At 36.7% G+C, this 20374-nt stretch overlaps 3 protein-coding genes across 4 annotated transcripts in view; 1 reads left to right on the top strand and 2 right to left on the bottom strand.

Moving 5' to 3' along the window:
• LOC132105580 (protein GOLM2-like) overlaps positions 1–20374 on the bottom strand; it is a 34059-nt gene that overhangs the window by 8676 nt on the left and 5009 nt on the right. For both annotated transcript variants that reach the window (XM_059510801.1, XM_059510811.1), the window contains exon 2: positions 207–261. In XM_059510801.1, coding sequence (XP_059366784.1) covers positions 207–261 — 55 coding nt within the window. The remainder of the gene's footprint in view (positions 1–206; positions 262–20374) is intronic.
• LOC132105564 (uncharacterized) lies at positions 2156–5931 on the top strand. The gene is made up of 11 exons (XM_059510776.1): positions 2156–2697; positions 2893–3016; positions 3248–3482; positions 3575–3851; positions 3976–4153; positions 4268–4344; positions 4439–4619; positions 4865–5113; positions 5229–5400; positions 5483–5631; positions 5762–5931. Exons 1-11 carry the CDS (start codon positions 2413–2415, stop codon positions 5929–5931), a joined length of 2097 nt encoding a protein of 698 aa, XP_059366759.1. The 5' UTR covers positions 2156–2412.
• LOC132105572 (P2X purinoceptor 7-like) lies at positions 5633–7367 on the bottom strand. The gene is made up of 4 exons (XM_059510788.1): positions 6989–7367; positions 6714–6783; positions 6477–6631; positions 5633–6083 (listed from the first exon to the last, which is right to left on the bottom strand). Exons 1-4 carry the CDS (start codon positions 7120–7122, stop codon positions 5921–5923), a joined length of 522 nt encoding a protein of 173 aa, XP_059366771.1. The 5' UTR covers positions 7123–7367; the 3' UTR covers positions 5633–5920.

Here is a 20374-nt window from a genome sequence, read left to right as displayed (position 1 = left end):
CCATTAGATCAACAGTCCAAAAAAATGATCAAGCCAGCAGGATACCATGATTGGTTTAGATCAGTGTGGAGTAGAAAGAAACAACACTGTACAAGAAAATATAGTCTATACCAAAAATAGTAGTGTATGGCACTTGCATAACCCACCACAACCCTATTCCACTAACTCAGAGGCGAAAGTAGCACCCTCTAGCGAGCATTTCTTACCTTTCAGTCTGTGAATCTCTGACATCTGGGTGCTGACGTCATTTTGCAGCTTATTCTGGAAAGCAAAAAAAAAAAAGAAAGAAAAAAAAGAGTGAAAACAGGAATGCAATATTATACAAACATATTCAACTAATTCAATAACTTTGAGTATCTAAAAGCAACAGCTACAACTAATTTGCTATTTAAAACAGATGAATTGAAAAATGAGTTGATTCTGACTACCTTAAACACCTCTGATTGGCAACTGGATATCACTGTTCACAGAAAGTGATATAAATATGCACCGAAGCATTTGAAAGCAGCTGTACTCAGTACTATGTATTGACTTGGTACAGAAGTACTAACACCTACTTTTGACAGTAGTCAAAAGTTACTGAATTACTGAAATACTTCTCTTAAAAGTTGACCACTGGATAGTACATTGGGAAACACATCAATGTTCACGCTGTCAAAAGTCAGTAGTCATGTACCAATCTTGATTTTTCATGGCCTTTTTAATTATTATTATTATTATTATTATTATTTAACAAGCAAATGGGCCGATTCTAATACCGATATGTTAATAATTATCTGTTTTTTTTAAAGCAAGAGATAAAATGGAATGTAAAGATGAGTACCGTATTTTCCGGACTATAAGTCACACTTTTTTTCATAGTTTGGCTGGTCCTGCGACTTCTATAAAATTAATTTGACATGAACCCAGAGAAATGAACTAAGAGAAAACATTACCGTCTCCAGCCGCGAGAGGGCGCTCTATGCTGCTCACTGCTCCTGTAGTCTACCCCTGAGAACATAGAGCGCCCTCTCGCGGCTGGAGATGGTAATGTTTTCTCTTGGTTCTAAATAAATGCGACTTATAGTCCAGTGCAACTTATGTTTTTTTCCTCATCATGACGTATTTTTGGACTGATGCAACTTATACTCTAGTCCGAAAAATAGGGTACATTTTTTTTTTATTGTTTTGCTCTATTACAGGCTGAAGTCTCTATCCATTTAAAATAAAGAGGCTACCACTGCATTTTAATCACAATCCAAACAAAGATGCTGCATACATGAGCAATTTCTGTTAATGAAGCAAAAACAGTATATTCAGATTTCACCTTTGTGAATATATGCTATACAAAACATATCTGCAGGAAACAAAATCAGCATCAGCTCTTTGACAGCAGGTGGTGCTTATGGAACAGCAGCAATACATTGTTTCCTTGGTTACTGCCAGTGGTAAACTTTTCCTTTTTTAGGAACCCTGTTAATTTTTATACAACTGTTTTCTCTCTTAGATTGTACTTTTCCCCCAATTTCCACACAAAATAATTAACCAAATTTTTGAATGCTATAATCAAGGTTTGCTTATTAGTCAACAACCCACATTTGCAGTTGTTGGTGAATAATCTCTAAATCTAAACTATATACAAGTTTGGGGTCAGAAAGACTTTTTAAATGTTTTTGATCTCTTGAAGGTCTCTTATGCTCACCAAGCTATTTATTTGATCAAATATAGAGTAGAAACAGTAATATTGTACTATTTCTTACTATTGTAACAATTTCTTATAGGCCTAGTTAAATTTACTATTTTATATTTAAAATGTAATTTATTTCTGTGATAGCAAAGCTTACTTTTCGGCATCCAATACTCAAGTATAATATACTTTATTTTTTTTTACTTTTTAAAACTCATAACTTTTCTAAACTTTTAAGATTTCTGGCAGGGCTGACAATCTGCCCAAAATTTATAATCACAATATATTTCTTAATTTATCAAAGAATTACTCAACCATTTTAAATATTGAAAATCAGCAAATCTGCATATTAGAATGATTTCTGAAGGATCATGTGACACTGAAGACTGGATTAAATGACGCTAAAAATTCAGCTTTGATCACATGAACAAATAACATTTTAAAATATATTTAAAGGGCACCTATTATGCAAAATTCACTTTTACATGGTGTTTGATCATAAATGTGTGTTGGCAGTGTGTGAGCAATACCACCCTAGAATGATAAAAATCCACCCAGTGTTTTTTTTACAATCTCAATAATTCATAAGCAATGTCTCAGAACGCCCTGTTCTAAGATTGCTCTCACTGTGACGTAGAATTGCGCTAAGCCCCACCGACGTGGTTTGATTGACAATCTGGTTTTGACATAGACCCCGCCCTCGGCGATCTGTACACCATCCTCCATTGTTTCAACGACAGCCGGTAATGTCTCCTAAGAAACATAAGTGTTCTGTTGTGGGATGTAATAATGAACATAGTAGTTTTCACTTACTTCCGACATCAGAGCCACTGAAAACGCGGTGGATGGATTTTATTTACGAAGGAAAGGCGCCACTCAAAATTCCAAAATACGTTTATGTTTGCGCGAATCATTTTTTGACTGACTGTTTTCAGAACGAAGGTCAATTCAAAGCAGGTCTTGCTTCAAAGTTAATCCTCAAGTGTGGATCGTTGCCTACTGTTCGCGATCCAACGTCACCTCCAGAAGAAGTAAGTGTATTTAATGTTTTTTTATAGCAAATGTCGATGTCAGCCAATTCAATAACAAATGCGTCTAAAGTTGTTGTCGTCCTCGTAGAATGTCTGTGTAATTTAAACCTTGTTTGTATAGTGTGTATCCACAAGTATATAATTTAAAAAAAAAGATATTGTATTAAAAACTGTGTATGCTATGTTTATACAAAGGCCAGCACATCGACACGAAGCTGTAGAACGAGGGATATTGGCGTGCAGACAGAAACATCAAAGCTATGCAGTGTTGGTACACAACTGTCAATGAGGACGCTTCAAACACACCACAGGAGTATCAGTATGTTTATGTTTTTAACTATATTTATATTATTTAGTATACAATATAATATTATATAATTGTATTAACTAATTGTATTTTTATATGCACATTTCGAAATTAATTTTCTGTAAAGTTGCTTTAAAAAATTGTATTGTGAAAAGTACTATACAAATAAATTTGAATTGAATTTAATAGCCACAATAGAGAAAGTGAATCTTTGCTGAAACTTTACTGAATTATATATTCCAGGTGTCCAGACAGAGACAACATTGTCAAGTTTTGATGTTAGCACAAAATTAGTTTCTCATACAGCTGTTGCGTCTTCCACGCCCCTCAAGACTTCATCAAAGAGACCTTGTCTGGACCTTGAGGAAGATGAAGATATCCTACAGGAATGCTCTTCAATACTAACAGCACAAGAGACTGATGTCACATTTAATCCTGCAGAGGCAGACACATCAATAACAGAGCCAAAAGACTTGTCGTAAGTTTATATTATATTTGAGAATGTTTGTTTTAATTATACCATATCTAATTTTTATGTAGTGCTTATGTAAATTAATGTTTTTTTTTCAGAGCTCAGGAATCCAGCCCTATTCAAAAAATTTGTAAATATATTGTCTATGAGACCTGCATCATGGAACTGTTTGAGGTGTGCCCAGTATGTCATAGAAGCTGTCATATAAGATCACAAAGGATTGGAACATTTCTACGTGTTGAACAACTCTGCCACCATTGTCAGTTCTCACGGAAATGGAACAGTCAGCCGATTTTGGGCAGTACTCCAGCTGGAAACCTTCACCTTTCTGCTGCTGTGTATCTCAGTGGTGCATCATTTTTCACAATTGAAAAGGTATTTGTAAAAGAAATAATTAATAGCTTTGCAGTTACATGAGACTAAACATTTATAATGTAAAACATTTTTTTTATTCATTTATTAATTTACTGCTTACCAACTCTTCTCTATGTGTTGTCAGATATTTGCAGCTATGAAGTTACATCTTTTCAAGTACGACACCTTTCGTCGTCATGCACGAATGTGCATTGAGCCTGCTATTGTTTACAAATGGAGAAACTGGCAGTATGAGATGCTACAGCTGTTGGCTCAAAGGGAAAAGGTCATTGTTGGAGGAGATATGAGGGCTGACTCACCAGGTACATTGTGGGACAAATTTACATAGTTTTTTTATAAAGAAAAAAAATATATAGAATTTTATCTTATAGACAAGGCACATTGTGTAATAAGAGATTATGTATTTTTTTTTGAAGGGCACTCTGCCAAATATGGCAGTTACACAATAATGGACCTTGAGACAAACACCGTTGTTGATGTACAACTCGTCCAGGTAAATGAGCAGAAACCTTTGATGCAACGTTCTGGAAAACTTGAATATTTTATTTTAAACGCAAAAAAATAATTATATTTTAATCACTTGTCAGAGTAATGAAGTGGGAGGAAGTTACCACATGGAAAAGGAAGGTTTGAAGAGAGGTCTTGACTTTTTGGATGCTCGTGGAGTGACTCTGGACTGCATTGTGACTGACCGACATCCGCAAATACAAAAATTCCTCAGGGAACGCAATGTCAACCAATTCTATGATGTCTGGCACATAGAGAAAGGTAAATAACCTTAATCATATCATTTTCTAGATTTTTACAGACTAATAATTGCGATGAAACAATTAGCGGATGATTATGTGTTAGCAGATAATTTATATATATATATATATATATATATATATATATATATATATATATATATATATACTGTATGTATATATAAACACCACCATTACATTATATGTAATGACACATTGCTCTACTTATTGTGTGTTGTCATGTTTGTATTTAATTGCAATCTCCAGGAATTTCAAAGCAGTTGGAAAAAGTGTGCAAGTTGAAGGGTTGTGAGAAAATACGTAAATGGTTGCATAGTATAAAAAACCACATCTATTGGACTGCTGCATCATCAAGCAGTGGACCTGAAAGAGTGGCTAAATGGACGTCTATGCTAAACCATATGCAAAATAAGCACACACATGAAGACAGCAATTTTCCAGCATGTCTACATGGAACAAGGAGAAGTCGAGACACAAAAAAGTGGCTAGCTGCTGGTATGTAGGCTAAAGAAGCAATAGTTACTTTTAAAAAATGTATGCAGATCATATAGCTTGCCTTTTTTTATTTAAAATTACATATCATACTATAGTAACACTTCCAATAATTTAGGAACACTGCCATATCTCAAGTTGGAGAAAGTTCTCTCCAACAAGAGAATTGTGAAGGATGTTGCCAAGCTAAGTCCGCACTATCAGACTTCTTCTATCGAGGTTTTCCACAGTGTAATACTACGGTTTACACCAAAAAATGTGGTTTTTCCATTTCTGGGAATGTTGTGCAGGTAATGTTATTGTTGTAAAAATAAATTTACTTTTACATACACTGTAGACATAGTATGTTGAAAATGTATTTATTGCTTACAGACTATACCTGGCTGCACTACATTACAATGAGAATGCCGGGCGTCCTCAAGCCACAACAGCAGCTGCTCGACCGGTGTTCAAAGTGACCTTTCCAAAGGCCAAGAAGGGAGAATACCGGGTCAGAGAAGTTAAGACACAAGCAACATTCAGTATGTATAAAATGAGTTTACTTAACAAATTTACTACAAATGTACATATCTTTTTTGCATCATTTCTTACAAGCTATTTGAAAACTCTATTTTACTAATTTAAAATAAAATAAAATGTTATATTGCACAGGATATGTGGATGACCTGCTGGACCTCATATTTGATAAAGTCTTTGTGGATCCTGCACCATATGTGGATGATGTTTTGAGGATACCAATACCACCAGCATTGTGTGCAGAGTTTGACCGGCCAGAGAAGGAGGAGGCCATCTCTAGTAGGGTATCTCGCTTTAATCAATAGGTGGTCGAAAACCTACATAACTACCCTGGGCATCAGGAAACTCTCTTTGAATCCTCAGGACCACACAGGCTGGAATCACAACTCGAACTTTTCGTCCAAGGAAACCCCAGCACCAGCTCACAAAACTCCGATAAGCTAAAAATCTGTAACGACTAACGCACACACACAGGCACGTTCTCAAAACAGGGTTCAAGGATTTTTCTGTGTTTTTTTCTTTCAAATATCTATCATTTGTTGTCTGCAGTTGAAATATTTGATATTTAATTGATCATGGTTCAGTTTATTTTTGGAGGAATGTCCTTTTATTAAAATTATTTAATTTCTAAACTTTTTTTGTACAGTTCAGTGTCTTTATACATAATGTAAATAAAAAAAATGTATATGCAAGTTGTTGTGAAATTATTTAAGGCTATAATATGCTTTGTTTTTTTACTATAATTTCCTTTGAATATAACCCGGGAAATATTAGACTAAAAATTCAAACATTTATAATATTTAGAAGAAATTGACATTTTTTCTTAAATGTGCTAATCATTAACACTCACTGTTGTACTCCACGAAGTCGCAGGGGACCATAGTCAGCCCTGTAAATGTTAAAAGCGTTTTGTAACGAAAACACATTGAAACAAACTGGATCCATTCCGGGATGGTCTACCATACATGATGGAGTGACTTGAAGTTGTTTCATCCGTCTTGTAACCTTTGATACAGCAAATAGCGTCAGACAGTTTTATGTCACGTATTATTTTTTGCAACAATTACAAATGTAAATAAATTAATACCTGTTCTATCTCCCTGCAGCATATATTTTCTGGTTCTGTAGCCATCTTCTCACATTTGCCACATAAGCACCTGTACGACAAGTAATGTCAACATGACGCAACCGTTCCCTCGCATAGATATAATTTAGTTTGTACTTAGCAAACGTTATCACAGTATTTGTGTTTGTAGTTTCAAAAAATTGCGCTAACGTTATCACAGTGTGTGTGTGTGTTGCACATACATAATTGCAAAGGGGACGCGATTAAAATATAAGAACATAAATGTATCTAATAACCATTCAGAGACGTCCTGCTCCATTCTCAATTGTGTTTCTTCTGCCGGAGTCTCTTCATCATCTGGGTCTGATTCGGGTTCAAACATATACGGCTGAATGCCGTACAAAACAGCGGGTCTCTCACTCTCAGCCATTCTGCTTCTACCGGCTGTTCATTGCCATAGGTATGCAAGTTACGCCCTCATCCAAAGGCAGGGCGGGGATATGCAGCTCATTTATATTTAAGGTGGTACACACCAAAACAGCTCTTTTTAAAACAGGCCCCAAAAATGACATTTTCAAATGGTTATAATAAATTAACTGTGGGGTATTTTGTGCTGAAACTTAACAAATACATTCTGGGGACACCCAAGACCATTATTACATCTTGTAAAAAGGGGCATAATAGGTGCCCTTTAAATAGAAAGCAGTTATTTTAAATAGTAAACATATTTTAAAACAATTGTACTGCTTTTGGTCTATTTTGGATCAAATAAATGCAGGCTTGGTGAGCAGAAGATAATTCTAAAAAAAACAAAAAACAACAACATTAAATTCTTATTGTTCAAAAACCTTTGACTGGTAGTGTAGGCTGATTATTCTTATAGATCGAAAGTGCTTCAAGCAGGATAAAGAGTTTGAAATGTGCTCGGAATTGTTTCAGAAAACAAAAAAACTGAGCAACAACAAAAGCATGTTGCTGGAGAGCTTATTATTGAAAATGCTACATTTTCTGCCAGCAGGAGGAGCTGTGAGAGCAGCAGAAACAGCGGTTTCTCCAGTAAGGGCTGTAATCAAAGCAGTTCCACTCAGGAATGCTACCTTATCAAACTGAAAACACCATCTAAACTTTTCTGCAGACGGTCCTTTCCCTTTAGAGATACATTCATATAAAACACCCGCACCGTGTACCTGCTCATGTAACCTGCAGTGCTCATGTATATTCAACGAAGTCAAACGCTACAAATTAGGGCTGTAGCTATCGAATATTTTAGTAATCGAGTATTCTACCAAAAATTCCATCGATTAATCGAGTAATCGGATAAAATGTGTTTTTGCTTAATTAAAGTGCAATATTAATTATGCAAGAGAAAATAAGACTCCTGGATCTCTAAAAATGAACAACTAAGTTTCCTTTTTTAGAAAAAAAATATTTTTATTTTTTTAAATGCATAGAATGCAATGCATACACCAAAAATAAACATTTTAATTATTACCCATTGTTTCTCTGTCTGTACTTGTACTGTGAACAATGACAATAAAGTTGACAGATGAATTAAGTGCATTTAAGTGCGGGTTTTAAATAAAGCATTTTCTGAGATGTACATTAAACATTAAATACATAAAACATTAATTTATCTTTTAATTATTGAAAATTAAGCAATCTTAACTTTTTGGTAAACAATGGGGATTTACTAGTAAAAAGAAAACATGGAAATAATGTTGTGTGATTTAACCTTAAAAAAAATAATGTTTGATTTTTTTTTAGTAGTAGTATATGTACATTCTGCTGAACAATAGTAATACATATCTGGCAAATACTTGTTTTTAAACTAAACCAGACTTTTTTTGACGGGTTGACGTACCTTTACAGTTCTGTGTATGTGATGTGATGCTAGTTTTACTCAAATCAAACGGTCAAATGCTCATGAAGTGACTGTCAGAGCAGTTCTGGAGATGTTGTTCATGTGTTCACGTCCTTATTTAGTGAGACAGCAGACGCTGTGAATGAATGAAGACGCGCTTCTGCTCCATTCATTAACACATAGACACGAAGAACATGCAGGATTCATATTTAAATAGACTGTTCTGGCTTAATATTTTCAGATATTAGTTCATATCGTGATTTGATGTAAGTGCAATGCGTTAAACTGTTAATTCAGTTTTTATGACTGGATTCTGCGATTCCCTCCACGTTTTCTGCATCGCGGAAATCATAGGGCCCTAGTCGTGGTATGCCAGCTCTATCTTGCAATGGACACAGGCCACAATGTTCTCTTTACGTTTGCCTGCACCCTCAAACCAAAACACTGCTCTGCTCTGGTTGACGTCACTTCCTGTTTGTTGTTGGCGGCTGTACTGCGTTTGAGCTCCGTCACTATATTCTTTTCATTGACTATTTTTAACTCAAAAAACAATTGTATACATCATCGTTTCCGTTTATATAACGTGTGAATATATCCTCTATTGTATTCTACAACAAAAACAATCAGAGCGCCTCGCTATCACTAGTTTTATTTTGATCTCCCGGGTCCGCTATTAGCTTTTAGCCCGTTAGCATCAGCGGCGTGGTTGCAGCTAACTGCGCTAACATTGCTAATACTCTATTCACACACATTACCACTGCTGTACTCACTGTTACTTGCTTTAATGGCGGATGAATGTCTCCACTCTGTGCAGCTCGAGCTCGAGGCCGTGGGAAAGCAGATTCGCGACCTGGAGGTGAGGCAGGCCCAGCTGAGAGAGCGGAGAACCGCGCTGGAATCATCCCGGGCTGACGCTCACAAGTCCGGGGTAAGTATACAGCGATCTGTTAACAGTCCCACCACGTCTACTCCGTGTGTTTCTCTGCACAGGCCCGGTGCACCCAGGACGCGATCTTCCCAGATGTCCTTCACTGCGACGCCGGGACACCACGGACCCTGGGTGCATCCACAGCGGAGGACGCGAGCCGGGTCCCGGGCGACGACTTCTCCCCCTCCTGCCTTCGACATCTCCATCCGGAACCGCTTCGCTCCCCTCCGCGAGACAGGACGCGACGCTGTGATCATCGGAGACTCCATCGTCCGACACGTAAGTGCTACGTTAGCCGAAGGTAAAGTGCACACTCATTGTTTGCCTGGTGCTCGTGTTCTCGATGTTTCTGCGCAGATACCCGCGATCCTGAAGGTCGACGAGAGCCCCAGAGCGGTCGTGCTTCACGCCGGGGTTAACGACACCACGCTGCGGCAGACGGAGACGCTGAAGAGGGACTTCAGCAGCCTGATCGAGACGGTTCGCAGCACGACGCCCGCGGCGACGATCGTCGTGTCAGGACCACTGCCCACGTATCGACGAGGACACGAAAGGTTCAGTAGACTTTTTGCTTTAAATGAATGGTTGTTGTCATGGTGTAAAGAACAGAAACTGCTATTTGTTAATAACTGGAATCTTTTCTGGGAGCGTCCTAGGCTGTTTCGCGCTGATGGATTACACCCCAGCAGAATCGGAGCGGAGCTGCTCTCTGACAACATCTCCAGGACACTTCGCTCCATGTGACTAGTAAGACAATTCTCTAATAACTATTATGATGAGTTTTGTTCCACCCGCTTAAATGATAAAAGTACTTGTGCTGTAAAAACTATTAAGACTGTGTCTGTTCCCCGAATAGTGAGGTCAAAATATAATGTAGGATCTAGAAAAAATCTTATCGTAATTAAACCAGAAAAATGTAAAGTAAATGAACAAAAACAATTTTTAAAGTTTGGGCTCATAAATATTAGATCACTCACACCCAAAGCAGTTATTGTAAATGAAATGATCACAGAAAATAGTTTTGATGTACTCTGCTTGACTGAAACCTGGCTAAAACCAAATGATTATTTTGGTCTAAATGAGTCTACTCCACCAAACTACTGTTATAAGCATGAGCCCCGTCAGACTGGTCGTGGAGGAGGTGTTGCAACAATATATAGTGTTATTCTCAATGTTACCCAGAAAACAGGATACAGGTTTAACTCTTTTGAAATATTTCTGCTAAATGTTACACTGTCAGACATGCAAAAGAAATCTAATGTATCTCTTGCTCTGGCTACTGTGTATAGACCACCAGGGCCGTATACAGAATTCCTAAAAGAATTTGCAGATTTCCTCTCAGACCTTCTAGTTACAGTTGATAAGGCGCTAATCATGGGAGATTTTAATATTCACGTTGATAATGCAAATGATACATTAGGACTTGCGTTTACTGACCTAATAAACTCCTTTGGAGTCAAGCAAAATGTCACCGGGCCCACTCATCGTTTTAATCATACACTAGATCTAATTATATCGCATGGAATCGATCTTACTGCTATAGATATTGTACCCCAATGTGATGATTTCACAGACCATTTCCTTGTATCGTGCATGCTGCGTATAACTGATATTAACTATATGTCTCAGCGTTACCGTCTGGGCAGAACTATTGTTCCAGCCACCAAAGACAGATTCGCAAATAACCTGCCTGATCTATCTCAACTGCTATTTGTACCCAAAAATACACATGAATTAGACGAAATTACTGACAACATGGGCACTATTTTCTCTAATACATTAGAAGCTGTTGCCCCCATCAAATTGAAAAAGGTTCGAGAAAAACGTACTGTGCCATGGTATAACAGTAATACTCACTCTCTCAAGAAAGTAACTCGTAGTCTTGAATGCAAATGGAGAAAAACTAACTTGGAAGTTTTTAAAATTGCATGGAAAAACAGTATGTCCAGCTATAGACAGCTATAGACTCTGCTAGGGCAGAGCATATCCACAAACTCATTGAAAATAACCAAAACAATCCAAGGTTTTTATTTAGCACAGTGGCTAAATTAACAAATTACCAGACGCCACCTGATTCAAATATTCCACCAACGTTAAATAGTAATGAATTTATGAATTTCTTCACTGATAAAATAGATAACATTAGAAATACAATAGCGAATGTAGATTCTACAGCGTCTAACACTTCAGTTTCATCCATCGCACCCAAAGATAAACTGCAGTGCTTTACAAATATAGGACAGGAAGAGCTAAATAAACTTATCACTGTATCTAAACCAACAACATGTTTATTAGATCCTGTACCCACTAAATTACTAAAAGAGCTGTTACCTGTAGCCGAAGAACCGCTTCTCAATATCATTAACTCGTCGTTATCTTTAGGTCACGTCCCAAAACCATTCAAGCTGGCGGTTATCAAGCCTCTTATTAAGAAACCAAAACTAGATCCTAGTGTACTGGCAAATTATAGGCCTATTTCAAATCTTCCATTTATGTCTAAAATTTTAGAAAAAGTTGTGTCTGCTCAATTGAGCACCTTCCTGCATAAAAATGATCTGTATGAAGAATTTCAGTCAGGTTTTAGACCCCACCATAGCACAGAAACTGCACTTGTTAAAATTACAAATGACCTGCTTCTTGCGTCAGATCAAGGCTGCATCTCATTTCTAGTCTTACTTGATCTTAGTGCTGCGTTCGACACCATAGATCATGACATACTCATAGATCGATTACAAAACTATACAGGTATTCAAGGGCAGGCTCTAAGATGGTTTAGATCCTACCTGTCCGATCGCTACCATTTTGTTTACTTAAATGGGGTGTCATCTCATTTTTCATCAGTAAAATATGGAGTGCCACAAGGATCCGTCCTAGGTCCCCTTCTATTTTCAATATACATGTTGCCCCTTGGTAATATTATTAGAAAATACGGAATAAGCTTCCACTGTTATGCTGATGATACTCAGCTATATATTTCAACGAGACCAGATGAAACTTCCCAATTATCTAAGCTAACAGAGTGTGTTAAAAATGTAAAAGATTGGATGACAAATAATTTTCTCCAATTAAATTCGGATAAGACAGAGATATTAATTATTGGACCAAAAAACACCACACAGAATCTTGTAGATTACAATCTGCAACTAGACGGATGTACTGTTACTTCCTCTACAGTCAGAAATCTGGGTGTTATATTAGACAGCAATTTGTCTTTTGAAAATCATATTTCCAATGTTACAAAAACTGCATTCTTCCATCTTAGAAACATTGCCAAGCTACGAAACATGTTATCTGTTTCTGATGCAGAAAAGCTAGTTCATGCATTCATGACCTCTAGACTGGACTATTGTAATGCACTTCTAGGTGGTTGTCCTGCTTCGTCAATAAACAAGCTACAGGTAGTCCAAAATGCAGCAGCTAGAGTCCTTACCAGGTCAAGAAAATATGATCATATTACCCCAATTTTACAGTCTCTGCAATGGCTACCTATTAAGTTCCGTATCTGTTACAAATTATCATTACTTACCTATAAGGCCCTAAATGGTTTAGCTCCTGCGTACCTAACTAGCCTTCTACCACGCTACAACCCATCACGCACCCTAAGGTCACAAAACGCTGGACTTTTGGTAGTTCCTAGGATAGCAAAGTCCACTAAAGGAGGTAGAGCTTTTTCACATTTGGCTCCCAAACTCTGGAATAGCCTTCCTGATAATGTTCGGGGTTCAGACACACTCTCTCTGTTTAAATCTAGATTAAAAACGCATCTTTTTCGCCAAGCATTCGAATAATGTATCTCTTAAATTGTGAGTGTAGTTGCATCTGCATTTTTATTCTTTAGCTTGGGTTAAACTAATTTTACTTTGTTGGATCAGCAGCTAAGCTAATGATGTCTCTATTTTGTTTCTATGTTTTGCCACGGGATTTACATCCCGTGGTAACTAGGATTTACACAAGCTCCAGTCTGGATCCAGAACACCTGAGAAGAGATGATGCTGACCCTCAGAGGACCCCAGATGATCCTAACCTTGAATCAACAAACAGAACTAACAATTATTGCTACATGTGTGACTGCATCATATAATTACTATTAATTAATAATATTGATAGTTCATCATCTAGCTGACTACGTCTTGTATTATTATTATTATTTTTATTTTTCTAAAATCCTGTCAAACGTGCACAAACTACTAGCTACTACTAAATATTGTAGAAACATAATTTTCTGTAAAGTTGCTTTGTAACGATTTGTATTGTAAAAAGCGCTATACAAATAAACTTGAATTGAATTGAATTGAACACTGCTGACTCCTTGCAGTATGCGATTCCGGACACAGTGCTTGTGTCTCTTTCCGCTTTGTGGGTGACGTAAACGTGTTGTGTCACATTGAAAAAATCATTGCGAAAGAACCTGATGTGAGTTTTAAAATAAAAGAGGCTTCGAGGCAGAGAAATTTGCCTCGATCATTTTTTGCAATCGAGTTACTCGAGGAATCGTTTCAGCCCTACTACAAATAAATCAATGTATGGGAAACACTGGTAATGTATATCGAAATATCGGAAATTTGTTTTAAATCATATCACCGTAACTGAAAAAAATAATACTGCGATACATATTAATATTGAATTATTGTCCAGCCCTAGCTTCTGGTCTGGCTTTCACAAGGTGACTTAAAAAAATTGTCAAGACAAACTTTGATCTATAATATTCTGTATAATGTTATCAATGTTAAAATCTGTTGTACTTTTATTGAACAGTAGTGTACCTGATCCTTCTTTACTAATTACTTTACTATTAATTATTATTATTATAATTTTTTTTTTTTAGAAATCCAAACATACCCTGGACATTTTGAACCCATGAGAGATATAGTACCACACACACAATCTTCAGCATTGCCTCTTATGACTCACAGTATTGTTGTCCAATTCCTTTTCAATGATCCTCAGTAAGAGAATTCAATCTCTAGAGCTTTACTGCTGCTGCGATAGGACTAAGAGGATGAAGCTCTGAGGGAAGTGTGATCAAGATGACAAATTCACGGAGGGGGGCATGGACATCGAGCTTGAGCTTGCTGAGAGCAGAGCCCTGGCTCAAAGCACAAGACAAGATGATAGTCAGCAAGGCAAATTAAGCTGCAAGGGCATCAGACATAAGAACTGAGCAATGTGCCATTACAGGGGGCCCAATAAGTTTTGAGCTTCTGCTATTGCAACCCTCTACATTGAGAGCAAATCACTCACATATGCGACTAAATTTTCACTCTGGCAACTAAATGATATCTAATATTAGCCAATAGTATGAAGGCACACTACTTGCGTCGCTTTATCTCAAATGCACGAAGTGGGCGGAACTATTGAACAAACTTAAATCTCATTGGCTGGTGCTCACTTATAATCTTCCCTGTTTTGATTTCAGCAAATCAGTTCCAGCGAACGGACACAACCTGATTAATATTCATGAATGCAGCAGCTCATTCATCCTTAGTGCATTTTTTTACTGTTCTTATTAGTAGAATTCGGATTATTATCATTATCATCTTATCACTTCACTGCTGGTTCTATTTGCTCTATATTATTGTGTATGTGATGAATAGAAATCTTGAATCTTGAATAATCAGTTTTATTGTTCGTTTTTCCCTTTTTTTTTTTTACAGAAACACTGAATGACAAACAAAGCAACACCACCAGTCCTAACTTCAGTTAAAATGTCTATGCATTCATACATGGTTACCAAGTTAATTATAATTACTAATGTTCTATCATGAAATAGTACTTGATTATCCAGATATCATATTAGAATGCTTGACTGACTGATGTTAAGGGTGTACTTTCAGGCATTTAAAAACCTGTGTATTTTAAAAACATATACCATATTATACAGTTTGTGTATGTCTTAATATATATATATTAGTATATCAGTCTGTAGAGTAAACTAAAAAATTTAATAGCCAACGGCAATTCAGTTGCCAAGGTATCTGTAGAGGGTTGTATTGGCAGAACAGCAGAAGGAAATACAGTGAAATAACGGTCTACTGCACTGTTTGTAATGTATACAAAACTCACTAACACTGACGAAGGGTCAGCTCAATGCCTATGAATGCTTATCCTATACATTTTATACTGGTGCTTCATTCAATATCAATTAGTAAAAAAAAAAAAAAATAGTTAGAGAGCTAACTTAAGAGCTTCCACGGTGTTTGCTTTTCAAACATAGCCTACGCCTCAATTTATTACTCTTTTGACACCTAAAGAGGAAGCAGAAGCTTGCAGTTCCTCTCAAGCAGTGACGGGAACAATAAGGCCGAAGAGGTCTATAATACCTGTCCTGGAGAAAACGGTTTGAATACCCATTCATCTCATTGGCAGTTGCTGGACAGGCATCTACCAAAATGGAAGCTAACTGCAACAGCCAGACCTAACATTGACCCTTACCATACACTAACTCGTACCACACTCCTAGTGCTGATTCCACTGTTAGTCTGATCAGTCACCTGATTTAAAGTAGAAATTAATGGAGGAATCACACACAGGAGAGGGGTCAGTAATTAAAGCATCAATCTCACCCTGTGGAGAAACTAGCCAGAACCCTTATCATCAGTAAGTGAGAGAGCAACAGAAGCTCACTGCATCACTTCCACTCTTGAGTCTTTTACAATATCTGGCTCAGGGCAACAACCACTCACAGATCCACAGACTTGAGAACTGATCTTCATCCATAATTGGGACCATAAATAAATCTAAAGTCAATATAAAGTGGCTGTTACATACCAGGATGAAGGCAAGTACTTGGAAGAAAGACATTTTTTACCCAACCTATTCCCAACATAGATGGGCTAGTGCACAATTTACACTAGGAACATGCATTAAAGTAAACAGGGTACATTTTGATGCATGTTTACTTTGGATTCACCTTTTTAAACTCAACATTTGAGCATGCTGACAAATTGATCAGCATAACATCCAAATACCACTGGTTGCAATTACTTAAAATATTCATCATTCCATCAATTTGATCCATCAGGTTGTACATTTTCTGTAACCATCCTATTTTTACACCTATTTTATCCATTGGAAAAATAGTGCATACCAATATAAATAAACCATTTAACAAAACTACTTTATAAATAAATGGTGCCACCACAGTTAATTGCACAGTTTGCAAACTGACACCTCAAACTTCAAAGTATGAGAACAGAAGCATCTGGAACCTCAAAATGTTCCTGTGGCTCAGTGGTAGATCACTGCATAAAAAAGTTCAATTCCCAGAGAACACACATACTGGTTAAATAAATAAAAATAATATATTAAAAAAAGCCTGGATGCACTGTAAGTTGCTTTGAAATAAATCGTCTGCTAAATGGATAAGTGTAAAATGGATTTGTTCAGTTTTGCCAACATTTGTTTGTCAGCTCCAGTGGGCCACAAACTTCAATACATAGATATTACTTTTTTGCAAAGGGTCCTATGCTTCACAGTTACACTATTTCCTACAAGATAAAATATCTACTAGAATGATTAATTATTCAAAAAGTATATGGCTGATCTTAGTTTCACCATAAACAACCTGAAGAGCCAAAGGCGATGATCTTTCATAATAGGGTTGGTACTGTTCAGAGAGAGAGAGAGAGAGAAAAAAAAGAGATATGTTTCTTTATTGACAACCATTCACTAGTAACCAAGATTTCAGACTAATTTTAATTAACATTTGAATGAGTATTTTATAATTTGCCAGTGCTAAATTTATTTAGAAAGCCCTTGACAGGTTAAACCGGTCATGTGCTCTCAAGTTTGCACGTCGTCAGAGCAACTGCCATTGAGATGAATGGGAATGCTGACTTTCTCCTTGGACAGACCATAAAGCAAAAGTGAACAGGAAAGTACAAGTCAATAGGTGTGTCTGTGTGTGCATGAGGTCTCCACCTTTGGAATACAGAACAGGAAACAGGATGACAAATGTGATATTCCCAGTAGGGAACAGATCCTATTCTTAAACCCAGTAACACATGGATAAAATGGGATATAAAATGACACAATGAAAAGGTTGCAATCTCTTTAAGATGTAAGGATAAGTGTTGCCATGATCAGTTGAGGAGAATATCATAATGTAGCTTCAGTTTATCAAAATGTGTAGTATTGATGGATATTAAAGATCTAGCAGCTTTAAGACAATCCACTTACTGAGTTTTGTATCATTTTATTGAAAATATTCCAGCACTTTTTCTGTCAAAAGGAAACTTAAAAAAAAAAAGAAAAAATTATATGCCTTATAAGAAAAAGTATAGCGAAACACAGGACACATGGTTTAATTCAACATTTTTAGTTACTTCAGACTGGTTGCAAAGCTTCAGGGTGCCTCCTAAAATGAGAAGACGTTTTACAAGTACTGCTATAGGCAATGACACCCAAATCCACATGGAATATTAATGCTCATATATCCCGTTCCTCTTTCCAGCTAGACAAAAACCTAGGCAGAAATGGGTCTTAAACTGAAACTTCTGCAACAATGACATCTTCCACATCACCCTCCTCACACAATAACCAAGATGATCGATTCATTTACTGTAAACCATACAGTGACTATTTATAAGGGAAAATGGACAGTCAGAGACTGCCCCAGAATTAGCTACAGAACTAAATCAGCCCTGGGCACACAGATGGGCCCTGACCATGAGCTCTCAGCGGTGTCACACAACCACAGGGAAGCCCACGGCTTGAATCCATAAAAAGCACTATGGCAGGATGCTCTCTGTGCTGTCAGCTCACAATTTTAGTGCACTGATGTTAATGGTGCGTAGGATATTATCAAGACTTACGAAGACCAACTTAACACAAACCAGGTCTCCAAACAAAAAAAAAAAAAATTGAGTAAAAAAAAAAAAAATGTAGGCGCCAAATTATCTTTTTAGGTGCCACAGAATAAACGTGTTTTATTTGATCTTTTTTTTTTTTCATGTATTTAGGTCTCATATTGTCTTGACTTTATCAGCATTTGAATCCATCTTGTCTTGTCACTAAATGTCTTTTCAAACTTTATCGTACTGATATCATGGACCATAAGCATCACTTGGCCAGTTTGGGCTCCTCCTCAGTGCATCCTGGAAATGTTGTCATACACTCTTAGAAAATAAAAGTCCTTCTAGATGTCGTAAAAATAACTTTTTTTGTCTAAATGGTTTCATAAAGAACCTTTAACATTTGAAGAACATTTATGTCTCACAAAAGTTTTATTTTTTATTTGTTGGTGAAACAAGGTTCTTCAGATTATAAAAAGTTGAGATTCTTAATTAGTGAAATATTATTTTATAGGAGTAGAATCATGCAGACAGCAGGTTAAGTAAAAATATTTAAATTCAATAGCGCATTAATAAAGCTAAATGCTCCTCTTTATAGTTATTTTTCTAGCTGACTGATGAGCTTATTGACACCGAATAGTTATTCTGAGGTAACTCTATATGACGTTTCAATGTTTACAAGCTTTACATGTTTTCCGCAGTTTGAAACCCTGAATGAGCTTTTACACGAGACATTTCAGTAATTTGTATTGTGTGATCCCTTATAAAATAGCCTAGCTTTTGATGTTAATTACTTGCTGCTTGAACTGAGGTGCTAAAGCTTGAAAACTGTATTTATAGCTTGTATTTTGTTATGAATTTTGAATAATTCTAAAGCTGATACTTTGTTTATTAAAAAGTAACAAAGCACAAGGCTTTTTGCAATTACTGGATGGCAAGTGCGCGCTTCAAATAAAGAAGTTCACACATTAACAGAACACGGCATAGACCTAAGATCTTGTTCAGAAGAAGCCATATTATTAATGAGAATTGTTAACGATATTGCTAATATCCACACAGCTGACATACAGCTTTACCTGTTGTAGTTTGTTCAAGTTGTGCAAGACAATCTTAAAGGTGAACACCCATATTATTACTCACACACATATACATACACACATACACATACATATAAAACGTATATGTGTGTGTGCTTCAAAGAACAAACATATAGCTTCAAAGTTTTAGCAGTCCATATAGTGATAAAAAATAAGTTTTTACAGAATAAGATATATACACACTAGGGCTGTAAAGGTACGTGTATTCGTAACGGACCGTTTCGGTACAGGGCTTTCGGTACGGTGCACGTGTGTACCGAATGACGGAATGCAATAATTTGTGCGCGGAACATAAGTAAATTTTCGTGTTTCCAAACGAACATATTAAGTAGCGGAAGTCTCCGCGTTCAGCGCAAATGCCGCCCTGCAGCTGATTCTAATAAGGCCGGCGACACACTGGATGCGTGGAGCAATTGTCTCAGCTTCGTGGCGTGTCTGTTTTTAATTCGGCTCCCATGTTAACAGGTTAGAGCTTGCAGACTGCCTGCGTAAGACGCACATCTCAGGCGCGGCTCGAGCCGCGCGGAAAACGCATGCATGCTAGAAATAGAACCGACGCCTATTTTTCACGTGACACGCAAGCGTGTTGGAAGCGTTTCCAGGCTAAATAGAATAGGAAAATATGTTTATATGTCATTTTGTACACAAATACATATTAATTCATGACACTTTGATGCAGTGGCGGATACAGAACGTCTTTTTTACTTCAACAAGGCGACATAATGAACAACTCTCGTCTCATATATGGTGGAGGTGAAAAAACAATTTCTTTGTGACAAGCAATATTTATTGTATTAAAACTTAAATGCAAAAGAAAAGGCATGATATTCGGCTGTTTTTGTCAATTTTAAGTTTTAATTTTTGAAATGTTTGCGATTTTAATATAAGTACTACATGGTTAAATATTTTACCACTTGTTTGAGCAACTTAATATATAAATCTATATAAGTAGCACTGAATAATATGTTGTTTAAATTGTGTTAAAACACCTATTATTAAAGAGT

Source organism: Carassius carassius, chromosome 2, assembly GCF_963082965.1.
Source record: "Carassius carassius chromosome 2, fCarCar2.1, whole genome shotgun sequence".
Lineage (NCBI taxonomy): Eukaryota > Metazoa > Chordata > Actinopteri > Cypriniformes > Cyprinidae > Carassius > Carassius carassius.
The sequence above is the reverse complement of the archived record's forward strand: the minus strand, read 5'-3'. Positions and strand labels throughout refer to the sequence as shown.